Here is a 17,500-nt window from a genome sequence, read left to right on the forward strand (position 1 = left end):
GAATAAGAAATATAATAGACCTTAAGTTCCTGTCCAACAAATTAAGATGAGAATCAGCAGCTGAAGACCTGACAGGATAACAATACTTGAAACAATATAGAATGAAAGAATTAAAACACTTCTTCAGACTAGATTGATCACCAAAAATCTTAAAACACTTTCTCAATAAGCCAATGTTTTGTGCAATTGGAGAACATACAGACCTAATGTGTTTCTCAAAAGTAAATCTGCGTCTAGAATCAGACATAGAATTTTAAAAGAGTCATACAAAGTTAAAGAAACATTATCAATGAAAAGATCCAGATGAGGGGCCACTGTCCTTGATCTACTTACAATCATACTTAGAGTTTTGTTAGGATTTAACTTCATACCCCATAATTTGCACCATGCACTAATTTTAGCTAGATCTCTATTAAGGGATTCACCAACCCCAGATCTAAACTCAGGAAAAGGAATTGATGCAAAGACGGTAGCATTATCTGCCTATGCAACAATCTTTTTTTTTTTTTTTTTTAGGCCAAACCACATGTCATGTGTATATAGCACGAAAAGTAATTGGCTAAGAAGACTACCCTGATGAACACCAGATATTAGATTTTTATACTCACTATGGTGCTCATCAACAACAACTCTTTGCAATCTATTACTTAAAAAATCAATAATAATGCTAAGAAAAGACCCACCAACTCCCAACTGTTTAAGTTTGAAAACAATGGCCTCATGATTAAGTCTGTCAAAGGCATCACTAAAATCAAGGCCAACCATACGAACTTCCAGACCACAATCAAGGAATTTCTGTACAGCATTGGAGATTGTAAAAAGGGCATCACATTCTCCAAGGCCTTTATGGAAACCAAATTGCAAACTAGGAAACAGATGATTATCTTTAGCAAACCTATTAAGACGTTTTGCCAAAAGACGTTCAAAAACTTTAGATAATGTGGGAGTTATGGAAATTGGCTGGTAATCAGTTGTACTTGAGATACCACAAACACATTTACATAGTGGAGTAACATTACCCATTCTCCAACAAGTGCTAAAAGCTCCTCTTCTTGCTAACTTGCGCAAATAACAGATAACTTTGGAGCTAAGAAATATGCAGTCTTTGTAGGGAAAAAAAAAAAATCATTGGGTTTACACCTCCGTAAGCATCAAGGTCCATCAAGAGAGGTTTAATTTAACGAGATCGAAAAGCTAAACTGATTAGTTAAGCCCCAGGAAAACAGGAATGAGGAAGTTGGAATTTCTCATTACTCTGCTTACTGTTAAGCACTTCAGCCAAAAGGTTACCTTTTTCTTTGGATATTGATTGACAGAGCCATCTGGTTTAAGTAAAGGAGGAACTGTTGCATCTACACCAAAGAGTACAGATTTAAGGGTAGTCCACCACTTATGATGACTTGTTTATCTGTGAATCATCGAATATTCTTTGAATTTACTTAATTTAAAAGAGATATACAGCATATATTTGTGGATGTAAACGTACACAGAAAGACGGACAGGCACATCATTTGCAGTGACACAAATAGTACATTTGTATACACGCACACACACACACACACACATATACATATATATATATATATATATATATATATATATATATATATATATATATATAGTATTCATATGAATACATATCGTCATCATCTCCTCCTACGCCTATTGATGTAAAGAGACTCTGTTAGACTTCGCCAGTCATCTCTACCTTGAGCTTTTAATTCAATGCTTCTTCATTTTTCCTCTCCTGCTTCACGCTTCATAGTCCTCTTGTAGAGCCAAGTTAAACGTTTGGTGGACAAATTTCTCTTGAGGAGAGCAAAGAGCATGCCCAAACCATCTCCATGTACTCCTCACTATGATCTCATCCACATATGGCACTTGAGTAATCTCCCTTATAGTTTAATTTCTAATCCTGTCCTTTCATTTAACTCCCAGAATTCTTTTGAGGGCTTTGTTCTCAAATCTGATAAATATACCGATCTGATTAAACTGATATATAGACTGATTTTTATACGTAATATCAGGCGATTTGATTTCCAAATTTTACTTAACTTTTTCAATCTTCCATTAAACACCAGTTATAAAGTCCCTGTTCCTAAATAATTAAATGATTCTATCTCATTAATATTTCAGCTTCCATTGCATATTCCGATTTCATCATCAGTCTTAATTCTATATATCTTGAGCCCAACCGCCAGTGATATTTTATGCATTGTGGTAAGAATGCATTGCAAATCTCGTGGTGTTTTGCTAATAAGGACAGCGTCATCAGCATACTCTAGGTCAGCTAATATCTTATTACCAATCCAGTCCAATCCTTCTCCATCATATCCAAATGTTCTATGCATTACAAAATTGATGAGGAAGATAAACAACATAGGTGACAAACATTTCCTTGGGTTACTCTGTTGTTCACTGGGAATTCATTTAATTTGACCCCACTAACATTAACTTTGCACTTGTTCTGCTCATGAACATATTTAATCAAATTTATATGTTTATGAGGAATTCATAATAATGCGGGACTCTCCACAAAATTGGCAAATGCACACTATCAAAGGCTTTTTCATATTCCACAAATGCCATCGAAATTGAATTTCTATATTCTAAGCATTGCTGTACAACATTTCTCAAAATGAAAGATCAAGCATACTATAGTATATATTTTCATGACAATTGACGTCAGTGTGATGCTTCTGTAATTATTGCAATCAGCCAGGTCTCCATTTTTGCCACTACCACCAACACTCCTTACACCCACTCATCAGGCTTTGCCTCTTCATGCTACATTCTATAAAATAATCTTGTAAGTATTCTGAGAGTCACTTCATTTTCAGCCAGTATCATCTCAGCAATTATTCCATCGTAACATGGGGCTTTCCATCTTTTGAGTGTTTTAATAATATCTTCGACTTCAAACATACTGAATTCATTCATGGGCACATCAAGGTCTTCCTCAGCTTCAGGTGTATCAATCAAATTATTCCCTTCGTATCTCTTGTTCATGACCTTACTCAAGTGTTCCATTCAACGTTGCCTTTCTTCAACTTCTGTTTTTATAACTAACCCATCTCTCTTTTTGATGGGTATATCCTTCCTCTTCTTTGTCTTCCTAGAGATTTCATTAATAATTCTATGAGCGGTTCTTACATCATATCCACTTCCTGAATTCATAGCTTTGTCAGCCTCATCTGCTTTCCTGTCTAAATATTCTCTCCATTCATTTCTGACTTTTTTTTTTTTTTACCTCACAGTCAGTACTGGAATACTTAGCATGCTCTACCTTGTAATTTTCATTACTTCCTGGAAAACTTTCAACAATTAATTTCTCTCTTTGTCTCCTTTTTCTAATATCCCAAGTATCATATGATATCCATGGTTTTCTCCATGTAACTGCATGTCCCAAAACTTCCTTACCAACTGAATGATATATGTTCTTGATACTACACCATTCTTCATTAATTGTGTGCTCTTCGCCTTTTAAAGTTTCTAAGACTGCAGATTGATTCCTACATTCAATTGCGAATGTTTCTCTGTGCTCATCTTCTAAAAACTTAGTTTTGTCAAACCTAGGTATTCTATCTACATTTCTGTTGGGTGCTTTGTTTTAATTTCTTGATGATGCTCGTCGCAAAGAGGTCGATCTGCAGCTCTGGGACTTGTTCCCATCTGGGAGAGAATGGGTCTGCGTCTGTGGACCATTCTGACTCTATCGGCTTGAGCCTGAGTAGAGCATCCGCTGTCACATTGCGGATCGATTGTACATGAACTGCTGATAGGCACCATCCCTTTAGGTAAGGGGTGGCTAGTATCACCTAGACTATAAGGGACGATCTCGAGCCTTGTCGGTTCAAACGTCTCATTATCGCTTCGATGTCCCAGATCAGCCTGATGAGGCCTGATCTGCGTGGAGAGAGTTTCCCCAACTTCAACAGGACTACCATGGCCTTGGTTAGAGATGACCAAATCCCTTGGACTTTCCTTTGATGGGAGTGAACACCCCATTCTTCCGACGAGGCATCCATGCGGATGATCTTCGATAGTTGAGGTAGTTGCAAGGGCCCAGTCCTCAATAGGCTTTTGGCCTTTGCCCATTGGTTGGGAAGCGGTCAAGGAAAAACCGATGTCGGTCATTTTAGATCTCTTTGAGCATTTGATGCGTATCTTCTCCAGACTCTTAACGCATCTTTCAGCTGTGCTCTTAGCACTGGGTCTGTCAGTACTGTGAACTGGAGAGAGTTCAGGACTCTTTCCTGTTAGCGTCTTGAAATCCTGACTGATTACCGTAGTCTCTTGACCGACCCTGCTATCTCCTTTTACATGCCTAAGGGAAAGGAGAGCCAGTGTGACCTCAGGTTCCAATGTTTTTTTAGCCATTGAAGCCTTTGAGCTGGAGAGAATCGAGACTTCTTGAAGCTGATTTTGCATCCCCGATGTTCCAGGAACTGGATTACTAATTTTGGATGCTTGCAGACCAGCCGCTTCTGGTGCTGCCTGCACCAGCCTTTCGTCCAGGTACTTTGTTACCTGAACCTTTTCTAGGCATAGTTATTGTGTGACTGCGTCCGCCAATTTCATGCAGATACTTAGGACTGTGTTTAGTCCGGCGAGTATGGCTCTTAGGACATACACTATCCTCTGTAACTTGAATCCTAGGTAGGAGGAGAGGGGGCAACTGAATAGAAGCTGCCAATAGGCACCTGTGAGGTCTATCAAGACTGTGAACGCCCCTTTTTGAAACAGGGTCCTTATGTTCAAAAGGATTAACATAGTGAACTTGCTGTTTCTTTTGAACTTGTTGAGTCCTTCTTGTGAACACAAAACAGCCTTCCCTGGAATTCAATGGACTTTACTTTCCTTACCACCTGTATGCTCTAGAGCTCTAAGGTATACTCTTCTAGAACGGGGTTGGAGTGTAGGAAGAGTTGAGGAAATGATTGTGGAAGCATGTCTATCTTCCATCCTAGTCCAAACTTGATTAGGCTTTGGCCCCAAGGATTGAAGGTCCAACGATCCTGATGGAACCTCCCTCCTACCAGAAGTGTCTCATTGCTTTGTTTGATCAGAAGGTTTACCTCCTTGACCGCCTGCCTGAGGCATCGCGGTCATAGAAACTGTGGGATGTTGATGAACAGACCGAGGAAAAGGTCTAGACTTTTCCGTCTTCCTTTTAGGTTGGGGACCCACATCCGTGGAAGACTTTCTCTCTGAAGAGATGCCCCACTTCTGGAAAAAGCTCGTATTCTCCGTGGTGGCTTTCTCAATCACCTCTTCGACTACCTCGTTTGGAAAGAGGTCTTTACCCCAGATATTGGAAGATATCAGCTTCCTGGGTTCATATTTCACTGTTGCTGCAGCGAACACGAACTCCCTACAGGCTCTCCTAGCCTTCATAAAGGCATATAGGTCTTTTACTAAGGTAGCCATATGCAATTTGGCCAAGACCGTGAGCATGTCTGGGGTACTTTGATTGGCTGAACACAACTCTATGCAGTTCTGTAGGGATAAGGAGGTTGCAAGTCTCTCCTTTGTCTCTTGTTCCTTGCACAAAAGAAAATCGGAAAGTTTAGGGAGATTCTCGCTAAATTGTCGTCCAGCGACGTCCGTGTCTAGTTTCCTTACTGAAAAGGTTAAGTGGACTTCCTTCTAATCCTTCTCCTGCACAGGTAAGGCTAGTGACAGAGGCTTGCACTCCTCAAGTGCAGGACATGGTTTGCCTGCCTCCACTGCCTTGGCAACAGATTTAAATGCCTTCCACGTAAAGGGAAATGTTATTGAAGCAGGAGCAAGAAAGGTAGGGTGTCTCTTACTTAGTGCGAACACTTTCGACACCAAGTAACCCGCCTTTTTCAGACTACTTGACAAGATAGCCTGTGCCTTATCATGGTCGAGAATCATGACTTCCTACGGTTCCGTTTCTTTTCCTGACGTTGGTTTATGCTTCAGTCGAATGAAGCGATTAGGGAAAGCGTTAAAGCTTGGCCAAAACTGGATTTCGTCTAAAGGAACTGCTCCCATCTTCTCCGAGATATAGAGTTTGCTGTCTAAAATTGGCATAAGCTCCGCGTACCTCCAGGGATTGGTTTTGGAGCATGACGGGAGGTCTTGGTCTCCGGGTCGCTTGTATGACCCTTGGGGGGCAACAAGTGGAGCTTCACAGAGCTCTATCTTGAGTTTCGCTTCCTCCGTTTCACCTTGTTTGCGAAAGTTTTCCATTAGACCCGTAAGATGGGCCAGTAACTGGTCCATTTTGTCTAATAGAGGGGTAGAAGGTGAAGATGTCGAGGTTAACGGCTCCAGAGCCGGCACAGACGGAGGCAATTCCGGCACGACATTGTCAACTTCTTCCTGGGGTGCCTTCCTGCACTCCGTCCCGAAGGCTATCTGGACGCAGGGAGGTGCCAATCATGCCTGGGGCACCACTATTTCCCTATTTGCTTTTCGGAATAGTAAGCTACGCATCCTATCGTTTGGTAGGTATGGTCCGGAGAGATCTTCTGGAACCCTCTTACCCAATTGCGTAGTTTCTTACGTGCCGCATCCCTAGACTCCATTGACTTGGAATTATCAAAACCTTCGGACACTAATGTCTGACAGATATTGCAAACTTGGGGGTCCCAATATTACAGGGATTTGGAAATAATATTGCAGGGGGCATGAAACCTGCATGCATTATGACCGTAAAAGTACTTACTCTTAATATTGCAGAAGACTGCAACACATTTCATCTAGGGTTCCTCCTTTCTAGAGGCGAAAGAAGCTGGAGATTGCATAATAATCCTCGCAGAATCGATCGGAAAAGTTAGATCAACAGGGAACACCACCGTGCGAATTTGCTACAAAATTAGCAATGTCCGCCATCTTGGATATGGCGCCATCTTGATACTATATAGTAGTATGGGAAACAGGGTAACCTTGATAACGGCTCCCCTTCCAAAATTGCCACTCTTCCACCCGAAGCGAAAACGCTATTCGGGGTGAAGATCGCTATGTGTCGTATCAAGATATACGTCCCCTGATTTATGCGATATCCTTTAGAGAATGTTAAGGATATTCGTGCCAGGAGTTATAATTCTGGAGACCTAAAGGTAAATTCTCTCGGAATATAACTGTAGTTCATATATCCCTTGGAAACTACTATTAGGAACCTTCCATCAGGATGACATGGCTTGAGCCCAAAAATATATATGTACTGTATATACTGTGTGTATATATATATATATATATATATATATATATATATATATATATATATATATATATATATATATATATATATATATATATATACTCTAGGTTTGTGTGATTTATGTGTATATATATATATATATATATATATATATATATATATATATATATATATATATATATATATATATATATATATATACACACACACCATTTTTGATTGGGGATACCATAACGTGGTGAAAGGGTTTGTATATTGCCATGATCAGCAAAGCTGTACTAGTCAGGACTACCCATATGAGGTTGGTTTGCTGTGAGCGATCAGACTGAATTCTCCCATCATCATCAGTCTACAGCAGTCAGTGTGGTGATGACAGTGGCCAACCCCAGACATGACTAAGGATATGTCTGAGGCTTATGTCCTGCAGTGGACTAGAAATGGATGCATTTGTTGTCGTTATATATATATATATATATATATATATATATATATATATATATATATATATATATATATATATATATATATATATTTCTATATAGCAATACTTCAGTTTACACTTAACTCAGAATACAATCTTTTTTGTAAGAGCATGAAATTTCAAATTGGTATTTGAGCATTGTATTAGTCTGCAAGCAAAAATTTCCATCCATATTCACCTATTTTGTGGAGAAATACAAATGAAACTAGCATATGCTGTACAGTAAACAGTCACGCTGCACCCATATGCCACTCGTACAGTGTTCAAGAGATTTTTATGCCTTTTTTTTTACTCGTTTGCTTGCATCACCACCCCCAACCCCCCACCCCGCTAGAAGTGGCTGAAAGAGACAAATGGCCATCCAATGAGGCACTGTCCACCACAAACAAAGGTCTGCCCAGCGTATCAAATCTCACCATGAAGGATTGGGTAACCCTAAACAGAGCAAGGGTAAAAGTGGCAAAACTGTTGATAACCACCACAAGTGGGAATTAGCCACCAACCCTGAATGCCCATGTGGAACACGTCCTACGAGGTTGCCCAGTGCGCCCTCAATGCTCAGATCAAGACCTCAGAGAGGCAAATGACAATTCCCTCCTGTGAGTTCGACATTTGTGTGATAAAATATAATGATGACCTCACTTTAACTTGTGAACGTCTTTAGCAGTGTTCTTTTATAAAGTTGTGACCTTGTATTTTTTGTAGAATTTTGATTGCTGTTGTTCACAGCCAAGTTAACAGTAATGGTGCAGTACAGTTTCTAGACAATAACTCCAAGATGACAAAGAAGGAAATAAGATGATTACCTTAAAGGGGAAAATGAAATTATCGAGTAGTATCATAAATTTATGCATGTGACAGACCTGGCAAAAATGTACAATTGTATAATGTCGACGATAAGCACAATCTGGAAGAAGAAAGAAGAAATCAAAGAAATTGATGCTGCGAAAGGGGTGCTTACGTTGACGAAACACTGGCCACATGTTTTAGATAACATTGAGAATGGGCTTCTCATATGGATCAACTAGAAGCAGTTAGCAGTAGGTACAATAACAAAGAACATAATTTATAAAAAAGTAAAGCTTTTGTATACTGACTTTGTTGAAAATTAAACAGGTACATCAGCAGACAAAGAAAAAGAAAATTTCAAAGTGAGCAATGGCTGGTTTGAAAACCTCAACACAAGAACAGGCATCCATAGCGTTGTGCAACGTGGTTTGGCTACATCGTCCAATGTGAAATCAGCAGAGAAATTAGATTTGGAATTTACAAAGTGTGTGGATTCCGAGTTTCACATGCTGTAACAAGTGTTCAGCTACTACTAGACTGGTCTTTTGTGGAAGAAGATGACCAGGAGGACCTGCATTACTGCATAGTAGAAGGCAATTTCCAGTGACTCATTTTCAAATATAAAAGGTTTGTGGATTCTGAGTCTCACATGCCGCAACAAGTGTTCAATTGCAACTTGACTAGTCTGGTATGGAAAAAGATGCCTATGTGGACCTTCTTTACTGCAGAAAAGAAAGTAATTTCCAGTTACAAGCCAAGGAAAGACATAACTGCTGTTCTGTGCTAATGCCAGCGGGATTGAAAAATCAAACCTCTTCTGGTGTATCAGAATCCATGAGCCATTAAGAAGCGTGTCATAGGGGCGTGGGGTAATAACTAAATCATACAGAATAGGAGGCGGTGAATTTAACGATGGTGAAATTGTAAAAAGGATTTATTGTCTAAGTTAATTTTCACAATTAAAATGAGCAGAATTCTTATTCAAAGTGAGTGAATTAGAACTTTAATTCTTGAGGGTGCATAACAGAAGACTAATAAGTTTTTCGCTGGCTCTTAAATGATATCATCAGTCAAAAAGGGAGTTTACTTTTAACTGGTACAGTAACATACCCAGGAGAGTGGACGGGGAGACATTTAAACTAAGAGAAATTATTGGACGTCGGATGGCATATGGACGTCCGCCATTGTGGCGAGATGTTTGTTGCAAAACAACCCCCACACCTTTGAACCACTCTAACTGACAAATGTCTCCTCTGCACAAACTTTCCCCTTACGTTATCAAAAACTGGACTCTTGGACAGAAGGGAAATTAAAACAAACCATACCCTTAATACTATATTTCTTAAAACTAAAGTGCTCAACATAAATAATCCACAATCAAATTATCAACACTTAAATATATAATAACCGTATACCATTCAATTAAATCCCCCCCAAAAAACCTAACAAACTTAAAATTAAACTTCACACCAACACCCAAATATGTATGCTTATATATTTATAAGGACAGACACTCGTCCAAATGAGCCAGAGTCTTAATTAATGGTACACTGACACTGCCGTCCACACACTGCAGAACTGTCTTTTACTGCACACAACCACAGCTTTGTGGTTAGCAGCACACTGTGCGGCAATTTTTCCGCAACTACCTCCCTGATTGGGGTCCTGGATATCATCATCATCATCATCCTCATCATCATCATCATGCGTAATCTTGATAAACAGGCCAGGTCATCAACAGTTGGGCAATTCAAAAGAGCAGTCTAAACAAAATCAATCACAGGCCAGGTCATCAACAATAAAACCACTTTCTAAAGAATTTAGTCTCTCCAAAGGAGGAATCACGGCCTGCCAAAATAAAAAAGAAAAACACTTACGAACACTCCTAGCTAACTAAACTATCGCACTATAATCAAAGATAAATAATAAATTGTTCCTATCATTCACAATCACGACAAGCAAAGATAAACAAAACTGTACTTACTCAAAAATAAACAAAACACTTCCAACGCTGGTAAGAAAAATAATAGTAAATCCAGCACTCACACTACTGCCTCTTGCCGCAGTCAAATCAAAAAAGCATTCACTCCGAAACATTTAACATTCTCCTAACCTAGCTAAAAGTAAACAAACAACTTCATTTTTTACCAACAGTCTTTCTTACAACAAACAATCGATACACTAACTACTCTCTCTCTCTCTCTCTCTCTCTCTCTCTCTCTCTCTCTCTCTCTCTCTCTCTCTCTCTCTCTCTCTCTCTCTCATGATTTGGCAAACAAAAAATAAATAAAAATAAAACAAAAATTAATCCTCCACATTCCTCCCCCCTTACTTTGCTAAATTCTACTACATTTTCACACAACCACTTACATTATTTTTTTCATTACCCAGTCGCAGTCGGGAACGGGACCTCTACTCCGAGTAACTGGGCCTTCATATACTCTCTCATTCACTTCTTCCTTATCACAATCATTCGCTAGATTAACACTATTCCTATCTAAATCCCTATCATCTAATATATCATGTACAATCCCATCTACCTTATTCTCATCTGGCCCTAAAATTACACTCATTTCTGTAAACAGTTCATCCATTTCGTCAAAAACATTCTCAACTTTAGCAAAAGATTCATTCATGCTACATATCATTCTCCTATCTCTCGTTCTTGCATTCGCCATCCTTTCTTTTACATCATCTAAGGAAAAGCCACACACACTACAGGTATCATTAATACTCAGCCCCGTTTCATCTGTATTAATACATTTATCTTCCACACTCACTTGCACATTTACACCCTTGTCATACTTACTCGTATTCTTAGCTATACCTATAAGTTTCCCTTGCACTTTCTCCTCGCTTAAAACTTTCAAACGCCTCTTTTTTCCTATATTCATCTAACACTAATTGTTTATTTTCCAGCCCTACCTTCTCATGCATACTAGATTCATACTTGCTCATTTCCAATCAATTATTCATCCCATTCTCACAAACATTGATCCTATTCCTTCCACACACACACAGGAGGACTCACCCAGCTGAACCCTCTTACACTCTAGTTTCCCGAACATCCTGGCTGACTTAATCCCTTCCTCCTACATACTCTAGCGACATGCCCATCTGCACCACATTCAGTACACTTACCTCGCGGCTCCTTCCACATTCTAGCATAATGACCATCCTTACCACAATTACCACAAATCACATTCATACGATTACTACAACATCCACTCGCTATGTGGCCATTCATACCACACTGATAACATTTAACCCCTTTCTCTTTCTTACACTCACTGATATGATGCCCTGTCTCTCCACACCCGAAACATGCTCCTAACGCCCATCTACGCTCATTCTTTTTATGCCCTACTTTCCCACACCTATAACACTTCTCTTCACGGACACAACTACCTGACCTACCTCGCTGCACACTAGCACTCCTATCCCTCCAAACCTGATTCCCTTGCCTAAACCCTTCATTTGTCCTTACAGGTATTCCCACCTTACTCGCCCTAACACTCCTATCTACTACACTATCAGCTACCCTCATCGGTCCTCTCCTAACAGCATCTCTAAAACTAACAAATTCTGGCACACTTTCCTCCATTCCAGTTCTTACACTCACAGATTTACTTTCTTTCATACATCTATCTAACTCGTAATTCTCAACTATCTCTAAAATATCATCCCATGTCAATCTTTCTTTCGTCCACCTCATTTTCTCCTTCCGTTTCAAATTAATAAACTAAGCAACATTCTTAGGTACAGTAGCCAAAAACTTCTTCATTAACTCCTTATTCTCATTTATACCTTCATCCCCATACCTCTTCCTTGCTAAAGTTTCCAACCTACATACATACATTGATATTGCTTCTCCTACATTCATGCGTGCTTCATCAGAATCATTCTTACGGTTATACCTAACACTCCCTTTCGTACGTTTTACCTGCCCAATTATTCTCTTTTTCACATTTTCATTATCAACATCCCCTACACTCATTACCACACCATATATCGTCAATAAATACCCAGTCAAATATTCTCCTAACTCCCTAGCCCAAACTCTCTTACTATCACCATACTTATCCTGACAATACCTCTCATACTCCCTAAAAAACTCGTATACATCCCTACTACTATGCTCATTGAACCTTTCACACCGAGGTACCTCTCTCATAAACAGTCTTACACACATCACGTTCATTCTCACTGCTATCATCACTACTACCTTCCCTCTTGTTTCCTACTTCCTCGCTAGAATATAAGGAATCTAATTCCACACTCATACTCCTATCCTTGATTATATTCTTCCTAGCCCTTTTCTTACTCACCACTTTCACCCATTCACGATCATCCTCGCTCTCATCCTGACACTTTTTCTTCTCTTTCTTCACATCACTTTTACCTTTCTTCTCATTCTTCCTATCACATTTCTGTTCATCCTTACTATGCCTAATTCCCTTATCTTCAATCTCACTATCACTATCACTTCCTTTCCCATTATCACCTACCTTAACCTTCTCTTCCATTATCAACCCATTACCCGTAGCAGAAGTCACTCCTCCGACTGCTCTTTCACCCATGAAAGTTTTCATCATTCCCATTACCTGCCCCATCATAGCTTCCATTCGTTCCTCATTCTCACGCATCCTTATCTCAACACCCTCTTCCACTCTCTCTACAGTTCCCTGAATTTCCCTCAGTTTCCTATGCATCTCCTCATTCTCACACCTTAACCCCTTATTCTCTACTAGCAACCTCTCTTTCACAACTATCAACTTCTGCTCCCGTTCTTTAATCAACCGCAATTCCTCCCTTAATAACTTGTTCTGATCTTCCATTTTTCAGTCTTATCTAATTTCTTAACCTAATGCAGTCCTTTGTCCAAGAGTCCAGCTTCCAATCCCACCTCGGCAGTCCCTGTTCGGGCGCCAAAATAACGTGGCGGGATGTTTGTTGCAAAACAACCCCCACACCCTTGAACCACTCTAACTGACAAATGTCTCCTCTGCACAAACTTTCCCCTTACGTTATCAAAAACTGGAATCTTGGACAGAAGGGAAATTAAAACAAACCATACCCTTAATACTATATTTCTTAAAACTAGAATGCTCAACATAAATAATCCACAATCAAATTATCAACACTTAAATATATAATAACCGTATACCATTCAAATAAATCCCCCCCAAAAACCTAACAAACTTAAGATTAAACTTCACACCAACACCCAAATATGTATGCTTATATATTTATAAGGACAGACACTCATCCAAATGAGCCAGTCTTAATTAATGGCACACTGACACCGCCGTCCACACACTGCAGAACTGTTTTTTACTGCACACAACCACAGCTTTGTGGTTAGCAACACACTGTGCGGCAATTTTCCGCAACTACCTCCCTGATTGGGGTCCTGGATATCATCATCGTCATCATCATCATCATCATCATCATCATCCTCATCATCATCATCATCATGCGTAATCTTGATAAACAGGCCAGGTCATTAACAGTTGGGCAATTCAAAAGAGCAGTCTAAACAAAATCAATCACAGGCCAGGTCATCAACAATAAATCCACTTTCTATAGAATTTAGTCTCTCCAAAGGAGGAATCACGGCCTGCCAAAATAAAAAAGAAAAACACTTACGAACTCTCCTAGCTAACTAAACTATCGCACTATAATCAAAGATAAATAATAAATTGTTCCTATCATTCACAATCACGACAAGCAAAGATAAACAAAACTGTACTTACTCAAAAATAAACAAAACACTTCCAACGCTGGTAAGAAAAATAATAGTAAATCCAGCACTCACACTACTGCCTCTTGCTGCAGTCAAATCAAAAAAGCATTCGCTCCGAAACATTTACCATTCTCCTAACCTAGCTAAAAGTAAACAAACAACCTCATTTATACCAACAGTCTTTCTCACAACAAACAATCGATACACTAACTACCTCTCTCTCTCTCTCTCTCTCTCTCTCTCTCTCTCTCTCTCTCTCTCTCTCTCTCTCTCTCTCTCTCTCTCTCTCAGGATTTGGTAAACAAAAAATAAATAAAAATAAAACAAAAATTAATCCTCCAGACCATGGCTGTGGTAGGCTTACCATGGTCGGTGGGCCTAGTGAGGGTGGCCCACTCACGAGTAGGACTCGAACTTAACTGCCTTCGCTCGCACAGTCTGTGCGTTCTTATTTCCCCTACATTGCTGGGGGGTCTGTCTTGCATATAGGTAGCAGGTGACTTAACCACACCATGCTGGTTCTCACTCTGCGTCCCCTCTCCCCGGTTTACATAATACAAACTTAGGCTTGGACAGGGGAGACCTACAGCAAAGGGAGACTTATCTATTTTACATGTTAAAAAGACAATAGTTTTTATCTTTGAAAGGGGCATAAACGAGAATGGACGTTAGCCGTTAGTCGTGGATATCTTCAAAACTGCACCAAGGTGTAGTAATCTTGGGCAGCGTTGTTTATGGGCGCCTTAGGGGGTTGATCCCATCTGACCTGGGGGGTCCCCTCAGATCTATGTCAACGTCCTCTCTTTGCTCTACTCTTCACCCTCCTTGCCTGTAACGATGAAATTGAAAACAAAAAATGGTCTAATCATCATTTGTCAGACGCCAGGCAAGCTGAGGTGGTGTTTGATAGACGAAGCAAAACAGCGGCAGAGTTCAACAAACACCATCTCATTACCTAAGTAATTTTTTTTTTTTTTTTACTTGTGAAAAGTGCAAGGTCCAGAAGAAACAACTATATGTCATATGAAGGTCAAACAACAAGCTTTGGGTGACATGCATTTTGTTTGTCAAATGAGTCAATGAAGTTTTGGTGGTGTTGGGGTTGAAAAGCACCTCATGGACAAGAACCTCCCACTCCAAACTAAGTAGCTTATGGACAATGCTCCCCCCCCCCCGTTCTCCAGCCATTGAAAGCCAACCTGATGGAAGAATTAAAGTTGATCTAAGTCAAGCTCTTGCCACCCAACACCACTCCAAATCTCTATACCACAGATCACCAGGTGATGTCTAATTAAAAAAAAAAAAAAAAGAACTGTACACAAAGGCAATGTTCCAGCAATGTTTCAAGGTCACAGAAGGGACCAAGCTCACCCTCCGATATTTGGAAAGAAAATTTCCACATTGTCACCTGACACAGGATCATTGACAAAGCCAGAGAAGGGGTTACCAAGAAAACCCTCAATTCGGCATGGAGGAAACTGGGACCTTAATGCTTTGCAGAACAGGATTTTGACAGGTTCAAACTTATGCAGCAGGAGGCAGTTGATGATTAAATTGTGTCCTTGTGCAATACAATGAGGTTGGATGTGGAGAAACCCGATATCAGCTATTTTCATGACAGCATAGCGAGCAACTGATGACTAAGGTGCTGTTGGAGTTGCACAAGGAACAGCAACAAAAGTTATTCTAGGATACTTCATCTGAAGAGGAGGAGGGAGAGTAACAAACCTCTCGGTTCGAGTGAAATAAGAGATATGTTGAAAATGATGGCAATACTATATAAATGTGAAGAAACATATCACCAACATAGGGCATCAGTAGGGTTAGCAGTAAATATATATATATATATATATATATATATATATATATATATATATATATATATATATATATATATATATATATATATATATATATATATATATATACAGATTTAGATATAGATACAGATATGTATATATATATATATATATATATATATATATATATAAATATATATATATATATATATATATATATATATATATATATATACAGATATAGATATAGATATAGATATGTATGTATACATATATATATATATATATATATATATATATATATATATATATAAATATATATATATATATATATATATATATAATATATAAATATATATATATATATTTCAAGGAAAGACAAAAATAGTTATATCTAGATCAGTTCTTGGTAAAAGATGAATGTAACACTAAAAAAGGTAAATTAAGTGACTCAACTAGTGATAGTAAATGTCATTCAAGAGAGAACTCTAGATATTTTACCCAAAGTGCTCATGAAGAGAAATTATCCCTCTAAGCAGTAATCCCCTCCTCCTCCTCCTCCTCCTCCTCTCTCATCTCCCTTACGACAGTCATGACCCTCCTCAAAGGTGAAGTCAGAGCTTATTTGTCAATATTTCAAATTTTTATTGTATATTATTGATTCTTGTTCATTTTTTATGTAAGGGGTTATAATATGCTCTTTATATAACATATGAAACCTTAAAATGGGTGTGTATGTGTATTTATGGACGTGTTGGATCTCATTGAGTGATTTCCCATTATTTCTTAAGAAAAAATTTTGTTTTTGTATATGAGCATTTTGGGTTAGGAGCTTGCTCCTGAAACTTCTTATACATATATACCATGGTACTCTCTCTCTCTCTCTCTCTCTCTCTCTCTCTCTCTCTCTCTCTCTCTCTCTCTCTCTCTCTCTCTCTCTCTCTCTCTCTCTCTCTCTATATATATATATATATATATATGTATATATATATAAATATACATATATATATATGCATATACAGTATATATATATATATATATATATATATATACATATATATATATATATATATATATATATATATATATATATATATAAAGTGGTACCTCAGTATATGAGCATAAGCCATTCCAAGAACAAGGTGGAACAGATTATACTTGTATAGTGAGGTACCACTGTATATATCTATATCTATCTATCTATCTGTCTATTTATTTATACATATATATATATGTGTGTGTATGTATGTGTATATATATACAGTATATGTATTTATATATATGTATATATATATATATATATATATATATATGTGTGTGTGTGTGTGTGTGTGTGTTCGTGTGTAATATATGGGACCAGTAACATAGTATACTGAAATTAGTTTTATAATCCTTGTTCCTTTTTCAGTACCCGCACTTTCTGAAGCGAGAAGGTAACACGTTACAGATAATGCTTCAACGTAGGAAAAAGTACAAGAATCGTACCATCCTCG

General features: G+C 38.5%; 1 protein-coding gene across 14 annotated transcripts in view; it reads left to right on the forward strand.

Moving 5' to 3' along the window:
* The window catches only part of KrT95D (phosphofurin acidic cluster sorting protein KrT95D), a 396,291-nt gene that overhangs the window by 124,999 nt on the left and 253,792 nt on the right, over positions 1 to 17,500 (forward strand). For all 14 annotated transcript variants that reach the window (XM_068392357.1, XM_068392366.1, XM_068392358.1 and 11 more), the window contains exon 4: positions 17,416 to 17,500. This exon is cut by the window's right edge and continues 41 nt beyond it. In XM_068392357.1, the coding sequence (XP_068248458.1) occupies positions 17,416 to 17,500 (85 nt within the window). The remainder of the gene's footprint in view (positions 1 to 17,415) is intronic.

This window comes from Palaemon carinicauda, chromosome 18, assembly GCF_036898095.1.
Source record: "Palaemon carinicauda isolate YSFRI2023 chromosome 18, ASM3689809v2, whole genome shotgun sequence".
Lineage (NCBI taxonomy): Eukaryota > Metazoa > Arthropoda > Malacostraca > Decapoda > Palaemonidae > Palaemon > Palaemon carinicauda.